Source organism: Nilaparvata lugens, chromosome 3 (assembly GCF_014356525.2).
Source record: "Nilaparvata lugens isolate BPH chromosome 3, ASM1435652v1, whole genome shotgun sequence".
Classification (NCBI taxonomy): domain Eukaryota; kingdom Metazoa; phylum Arthropoda; class Insecta; order Hemiptera; family Delphacidae; genus Nilaparvata; species Nilaparvata lugens.
Window position 1 is genome coordinate 56,387,462 of NC_052506.1, and position 8,912 is coordinate 56,396,373.

General features: G+C 32.5%; 1 protein-coding gene across 1 annotated transcript; it reads left to right on the plus strand.

Moving 5' to 3' along the window:
- The first annotated feature begins 128 nt into the window (after window positions 1-128).
- Window positions 129-8,472, plus strand: LOC111045385 (rab GDP dissociation inhibitor alpha). The gene is made up of 2 exons (XM_022330782.2): window positions 129-1,244; window positions 4,666-8,472. The coding sequence occupies exons 1-2, from the start codon at window positions 273-275 to the stop codon at window positions 5,014-5,016; spliced, it is 1,323 nt and encodes a 440-aa protein (XP_022186474.1). The 5' UTR covers window positions 129-272; the 3' UTR covers window positions 5,017-8,472.
- Window positions 8,473-8,912: the final 440 nt, after the last annotated feature.

The window sequence follows — 8,912 nt, forward strand, 5'->3', positions numbered from 1 at the left end:
GCCAACGTCATCTGTGAGGAATAATAAGGAAGCGTTGCAGCAGTGCTGCCAACTGCCATTCCACCCAGCCTGGGCAGCTGTTGCGCAAACGTATGATCATCGATTGACAAATTTCTCCGAAGGGATATTTTGAATGTCAGTGTTGGATCACTGTTTGTCTAGTGAAGCAATTGACTGTGACTGTGACTGCGTGTAGCGTTTCGATAATTCTACATTGTATTGTAGTTTAATTTCGTGTTTTTTAAATAGTTTATTTTCAAAAAACCTTTGCGATGGATGAAACTTATGACGCAATAGTTCTCGGCACCGGATTAAAGGAATGTATTATCAGTGGAATGCTCTCTGTATCCGGTAAGAAAGTTTTGCATATTGACAGAAACAAGTATTATGGTGGCGAATCAGCATCCATCACTCCTTTGGAAGACCTCTTCTCACGTTTTGGATTGGATCCTGCTGGTGAAGAATATGGACGAGGAAGAGATTGGAATGTTGATCTTATCCCAAAGTTTCTTATGGCTAATGGTCAGTTAGTCAAGTTACTTATGAGCACGGGCGTTACACGGTATTTAGAGTTCAAGTCTGTAGAAGGAAGTTACGTCTACAACGGAGGAAAAATTTCGAAAGTACCTGTAGATCAAAGAGAAGCATTAGCATCTGATTTGATGGGTTTGTTTGAAAAGAGAAGATTTAAGAATTTCCTAATATTTGTCCAAGAATATAAAGAAGATGATCCCAAAACGTGGAAGGATTTCGATCCTCGTAAAAACAGTTGTTTGAAGATGTACGAAAAGTTTGGTCTCGAAAAAAGTACTCAAGGGTTTACTAGTCACGCTCTTGCTCTCTACAGAGATGATGTACATCTTGAAGAACCTGCCTATCAAACAATTCAGCGGATAAAACTGTACAGCGAATCACTTGCAAGATATGGAAAGTCTCCTTATCTATATCCTATGTACGGCTTGGGAGAATTGCCTCAAGGATTTGCAAGATTGAGTGCTATTTTTGGAGGAACATACATGTTGGATAAACCTGTTGATGAAATTGTTATGGAGGATGGTAAGGCAGTAGGTGTAAGATCTGGTGAAGAAATTGCAAAATGTAAGCAGGTCTACTGCGATCCGTCCTATGTTCCAGATAGAGTAAAGAAAATGGGAAAAGTCATTCGTTGCATATGTTTGATGGATCACCCAATCCCCAACACCAATGATGCAATGTCTACACAAATAATCATTCCTCAGAAACAGGTTAGTAGTTTGCTTTAATATTTGACTCATTTCATAAAAACATTAAAACACATTAAACATATCATAGATAACACGTTCAGAAGTGAATGACCCATTTTTAGTGTTTTTGTCTACATCTGCGTTCACCAAAACGACCGACTTTATATAAACAAACAATTTTGATGGAATTGGTAAAATACTGAAATTAACATTTTTGTGAAAACCGTATCATCTGGAACCGTACTTGAGATTGACTCACATCTCACATTATTTGTTCATTAACCTTCATCCGCTCGCGCCTTGTGCAGTTACAATTCCGCTCGCGCCTTGTGGAGTTAACATTCCGCTCGCGCGGCGGCAATTCGGCCGCTCTTGATTTTTTTAGGTTTATTCATTTCTAAATAAGTGTATAATATATTTCCAACGTCACTGATTACAAGTACTACCCTATAGTATAAGTTATTACAGGGATATAATACGATTTTGATAATCATATAGCTTATAATGACCTATAATATTTATGTTTCCTTCATGAAGTTTTAAGGCTGGTATTAGACTATGATCATTTTATTTGTCATTTATATACCTAATTATTGACATATGACCATAGTCCTAGCCACCTCTAATACGAGGCCCCGGCCTACGATATTGCAACGTCGCATTGTAGGCCAAGAATCTAATATATGATTGGTGAAAAAGATCAGCTGGTATTTTTTAAAATCTTTTTCACCAATCATGTATTAGATTCTAGGCCTACACTGCGACGTTGCAATATCGTAGGCCGGGGCCTTGTATTAAAGGTGGCTATGCCATAATTCATCTATTATGGTATAAGTAGGCATTGTAGTACCTACATTTTATATTGTAATATATAAATATGATTATATAACTGTAATATTTTCCATTAATGGCATTTGATAATTCATTATTTCATAGAATCAGTGTAATACCGGCCTTACTAGTCGAATAAAAAGTTGTTCATTAGAAATATCAGGGGTTGGTTGAAATAAAAAAAAAGTTTAGTTACTTCTCACAAATTTTGATAAATATCTACTTGATAATGAGTAAAAGTTCACAATCCGCTAAAACTTACAAGTATCTAATCCACTTCTATGTTTTCTTGCAGTTAGGCTATTGCAATTATTTTACATGCCATAGGATATAACTTGAAAAAATAAATATATTACAAATTGGTTTGAGATGAAAATGATGCATTGTAAGGTGAATAAAAATGATAAATTTGAAGAGATATTTTCAGAAAAATTCTTGGTGGAGATACCAAGACAAGCGCTCGTGCGGGCGGCAATTAGGCACTAAAAATCACTTCTATGCTTAAGCAAGTCACCAACTGAGCTGGATAAGGGCTGAAGAAGTTAGGGAAGATAGTGGGGGAGGATTACATGGCACTCTCACCACTCACTAATTGCCAGATTAGGAAATGTAACAAAAATTCTAAAAATGCGGCCATTCATTCTTTTCCTCTAATAGCTGATTTTCAGCCAATCAGAGGATAATTCTGAGTGTCAGCCGACAATCTGAAAAGTAGGTAGCTTGTAGCCTCAGTAGTAGCCTCTAAGGGCCGGTTTCCAAGCTCGGGATTCAGCTAAGTTCTAGATTTTAACCGGCTTTAAACTCTAGAGTCAGAGTCAGGGTGTTAACGTAGTCGAGGACTTAACTAGACTCTAGAGTTCAGAGGTTACGTTAGACTGGAGTTTATAATTTTGCTTTCTGAATAAGGACTTATCAGTCCAGGACACAATATTCACGTCTCTTTCCAAGTCTAAGGTTTATCAGAAAGTCCAGAACTTGAAGCAGCGTGATTTTAAACCCTCGACTTGGGGGTTGGATTTAAATTTAAGATCTAGACTTAACTGAGCAAATAAAATTATGTTTAAAACTAACCTTATTTTCATAACTTAAATTATCAAGAAAAAATCAACAATTGTTTTGGAATGGCATCAATTTATACAATTTTATTAATCAGTGTCATTTGTAATTGTAATAACCGCCGGGATCCACCACAGATAGCCGGTAATGGAAAACTTAATTTCACTAACAATGATATCTTATGACCGTATCATATATATAGGTTTAGTTGTTCCATATTTAATTGGTATTGGATATTTTCCTATCCATATTTAGCACAATCACTCTGACAATAAAAATCATCTATGGACTTACAAATTCCAAGGATTTTAATTTGAATAAAAATTGAGTAGTTATTTTTTCATCACCGCTAATGTATAATAAATGATACCCTATCAAAAAAATCAAAATATGTTAGGCAACTAAAACTATGTAGGCATAAAACTACAGACCCACCAGTTGGAAAACATGGATAATTGTAATAATATCGTAGCTATTAGATACTGATAATACAGTATAAAAAAATGACGCCTTCATAAATTGAAATGATACTAAATAGATCATACAGCGATAAGCCAGTCAGTTATTTCAGCAACACAAATAATTTTTCCGTATTAACTCAGGCATATTTTCCCAATTAGAGAATATGTGGAGCTAAAAGTCTGTTTCTTTATCTCTTTTGTCATGAAAATTTTTATCCCTGTAATTGAGATGTGAATCAATTTATTTGCATTATGAGAATTTATTGAAAAGTAAGGCTTAATTTATTTCGTAATTTGCTTTGCAAGATCTAACTTCCATACCTACTGAAAGATAAATTTAATTCAATTATTAGACAAATTATTTGTAGAGCATAATGTTCATGCTAAGTAATTCAATTTCAAAATGGTTTTATTGCCGTGAACAAAAATACATGTTATTGACAAAGTCATCAGGTCAACATCTACATACATTTTGCATACTGAAAAACAGAGAAATATTATCACATTCACATCTAAAAGTTTTGGTATAAGTTATTTATAACAATAAAATATATTATACCAATCAATTATATTTGAGCACTCTTTTAAAAAGTCAATGTCGGTGTGCTCGAGAAACTCCTCAATATTATAAAAAGGGTTTCTTAAAAGCCAATCATCTAATTTTGAAGAAAAATCTTCTTTGAATAATTTTTTAGGAGTTTTTAAACTTATTATAAAACCTTTTTAGATAGTGCCATATGACTCATGAGAGATTTACTAAACCTGCAATATTTGATGACAAAACATGCATGATGGCTGTGTGTGCATAATAAAAATGCATGTTTACCGTTAGTGGCCAGTCCAATATGTTATGTTGGTTCTAAAGGGATAGCCTATCTCTTTGTTTCTTTCTTTTAGTCAAGTTCTACAATTTTTATAATATAAAATCACATGTCAGAACAAGCTCTAGAGTGAACGGAAAGTCGCAAATTCCCATTTATCTCATAAACTCGTAGTCTTTAAAGGGGTAAATATTTACGAAAATAGATTTCAGTTCTCTCTTGGCAAGTCTTTTTCAGGACACTGTAATAATGTCGATTTGTATGTGATTGCAGGTGAACCGTCAGTCGGACATCTACGTGTCGTTGGTGAGCTTCACGCACCAGGTGGCCGCGCAGAACTGGTTCATCGCAATGGTGTCAACCACCGTGGAGACGGCCAACCCCGAGCAGGAGATCAAGCCGGGCCTCAACCTGCTCGGCCCCATCAAGCAGAAGTTCGTGACCATCTCCGACTACTACGAGCCAACGGACCTCGGCGACGAGTCACAGATCTTCATCTCCAAGTCGTACGACGCCACCACCCACTTCGAGACCACCTGTCTCGACGTGCTCGAAATCTACAAACGCGGCACCGGTGGCGTCTTCGAGTTGTCCAAAATCCCCGAGGACACCGGCGACAACTAAACTCACACCTGGACTCTTGGACTCCTTCACTCCTGGAAATATGTTTCCTTCATAAATAGTCAGTTGTGCTTGCTCGCCTACTGACGAGCAGTCTACGAAGCTCAAAATGTCTCTCTGACTCCTTCAAGTAATATACAGTACATATTCATTGGCTTCTCGGTTTTGTATCAAGCTTCAAACAGTTAATATTATGTTTCAAGATGTCACTGACTCCTTTCGATACGAAATAATGTCAGTTAAAGAACATTGGTATAGTCTATTTAAGTTTCCATGTAACTAACATCTTTTCTGAGGGAAATTTTAAAAAGAGCATTTCATAACGAGTAGGAACAACTATCAACTAAGATAGATATCATATTTTGTTATTTTCTCAAAATTATTCACTTATGTTCTGAGCGGAATTACAGTATTGTTACAAATTGGTTTCATTTAAACTTTTGGGAGAGAGATTTTCATAATAATTATAAAAAAATAAAATTGAGATACTATTAAGCTTAATAAGTATAATTGACTGTTTTCAGTGAACGAAAATATCCGTAATTGCTTTATTTCTTGCTTCAAGGTTTGAAAGAGAGTATTACATACAAACGCAATGATATTATCAACTTGAGATCAATGATTGAATAGTGTATTTCGATAAATTCTCCAAGTAATTTAAACCTGAAGGATGGTAGTAATGTACCTAACGCTTTCATTAATAATAAGAGGTTAAAATGCTTTACTGTTGTCTTCTGCAACTAGCCAAGTGACTCTGCGTTTATGTTAAGTTCAATATTGAAGCTAGTGATTATTATTGTAAGTGATTATTCAAAAAACTGCTTGTAGTTTATTTATTTGCTTGAAGTTAAACTGTAATTTATTTTTTTAATGGAGGTGGTTTATGAATGAAGTGGATTCATTTATGGATGGTCCTTCAATAGGTTTCTATTATAAATGCGGTAATGAATGTTAATGCTTGGGTAAGTTATTATAACTTGTTGGAAATCGTGTTGAATATTTCTCAAATTTACAAAATAAACTATTCGAAATTTTAAACAAAAATATTGGTACAGTATTTTGTCAATCTCCCGAATCACTTTTAATTTCAACTCATACATTTCTTCTTCTTGGAAAAGAACTTTTGAAATTCTGAAGTAAAGTCCAACATCTTATGAAAGGGATGTTGAAAATTATTAACTTTTTAATAGTCAATTACCTACTCAATAATCGATTCTGCATTTAGGCTATGTGCAAAAATATTGAATGTCGTATGGAAGTAATTTTATTTAAGGATTGGGCTGTAATATATTTGTGGATATCGCTGTGATTATTTCGTATAAAGCTTTTCAGGTATTAAACAAATTTTCGTGGTTGAAGGTAATATAATATATTCAAATATGTGTTTGGATATAACTTTTAAGAGTGCAATAATTTGTGAATCTTCGAAACTGATTCATAACAAGCCTATCAAATCATACAAAACATTCACAGAAAAATTATTCACATCTATTTTATATTTAAAAAATACCCGTTTATCCGAAATTAACACAACTAATGATTCAGTACACATTCACTCAATGCATGTTGTTGATTCTCAAAGAAATCAAGAAAATAGTAGAGTTCTGTATTCAAAATGAATACAAATTCTATAATCACTTTTTAGTTGCAAGGAAGAAAGAGAAAAAGCTTATAGTGTTATTAATATTTCTTAAAAAATATATTTGGCAATATTCCTATAATAAACTTCAAAACATTACAGTAATACTATTGTAAGGAAAAACATGGATCATGATTTCTAGCGGTAATTTTTTGCAAAAGAAGAATTAAAAAGTTAATGGATATATATAAAGTTCTATAGCATTTGTTGAAGATTATAAATTTTATGTTAACTGTAATATTACTCTATTGATAGAATAATTAAAAATATAATTGATGTTATTTACCTACCATTTTGAGCATTGGCATCACGCATGTAAAATGTAATGAGTATCTTATTGAAACTTGATTATTGGATAATCTCATAGTGTTGGAATTACATTCAGTTATAACAAATACTGGAACTGTAGGAATTATTCAGTTATCACTTGTACAATAACCGTTTAAATAACTGATCTAGTTCGTGAAATTCACATTCCAAAAGTTGATAAGAAATTATTTTTCAACTAGTAATTATTCTTTTTTATAATTCTTTACAAAGAATTTTGATTTGCTGATGGTTATTTGTACAAAGCTCAATATTACAATCCTGTATTAGCACTCGATCATATCCACCACAATTGTATGAATCATAATGTCACACTTTTCATTCGATATCAATGATCATTGTGTAGTTTATCAATCCTGTAGTAGAGAATTTAAAAAATATATGTTTGTTTTTAAGGATTGATAGTGTAAATGAAGTAAGTCATTGGTGGGAATATACTGGTGTATATAGAATTGCTAATACTCCTATTAGATATTTTCATTATTCCAGATCAAGCTATCCTCTGAATATAATAAATATTAATACAATAATATTCTAAATCATTATATGAGCTAGAAACTCTTCTGTATTTTGTGCGTGGTAAACTATTGAAATTTATTCAACCATAATTATTGATTAATTTCAACAAGCTATAAATTATAAAGGATGCATACCGATCAATCGTCACAAGTTTCTAACATCGAAAAATGAAATTGATAATCAATGAGATCCATTTTTATATTTTTAAAATTGATAAATATTTGCTGAACAGACGAGAAAGTTATGGTTATAGAATATTCGGCTTCTAGTTCAATTTACTTAGGGCAGCTTTGAATCATTTATCTTACTTCCATTCTACAATATTTTCCAATGGGAATTTTCCTGCAGAAAACATCTGCGAGGAACCCAAGGGGAATTATAGATTTTATTATCGTCACTAAACTATGGAAAGATTCTGTACACGATTCAAAATGGGCATTATGTTTAGTTTGTATTAGTTTTTATCAATAATAATCATTACTTTACAATATAGTTTGAATGTTCAAAATAGGTCAGTCTTAAGTACATAACTTTCAATGGCTGTGCCTCAGTCAGGTTTTGAAATGTATTTCCTCAATAGAACTTTGGTGTCAACATTTTATGTCTACAGAACTCAGTGAACTTTTATTGGAGTTTTATGGTACTGAATTGCGCCATTCATATTAACCTGAACAGTCTCAGATGTACAGCAATGGAAAATTGCTATACATGTTGAAAAGGTGACCCAATTCATTACAAAAAATGTAATTATCAAATTTACAATAATATGGTATATCTATAAATTTTCATCTGATGTAAATACTTTTCAACTTTATGCAGAGGATTATATTTTCAATTTTGGGCAACACTTGATAATACCTTCTACATGGTGGTGTCGTTTCATTATGCCAATATATTATTGACTCATAGATATGATCTAAAACAATATTATTGTATCCTTTTTATTTTATAAATAAATTTACACATGAGGATTATGTCATGTTTTCTTTATTGCTACACCATCACTAAAATCCTAGTTTTGAAAAACTTGAAAAATTAAACTATTATTAAAATGTAATGATGAAAAGAAACGTGAGAAAAAAAGACAAATTGTTTTGAAAATTTCAAAAAATTGCAAATCTAACATCATTGTCTTTTAGAAAAGTAGAAAATTTTTTTGAGCTGCTTGATTTTGACAATGAAGTTGAATTGAGTTTGGCATTCATTTTATCAGGAATAAACTTTGTAATCAATCGTTGGTTATTCGAAACTGAAATCAATATTGATTATGTTCCATAAAATATTAGATAGGTACATCACACTAGTGGATATTATATTATAATGAGCCAAGAAATACTTTCATTGATTCATATGTCTAGTGTTTGGTAAAATTCCATAATTTTAAACTGAATTTTAGTAGAAGAGCTAATACTTT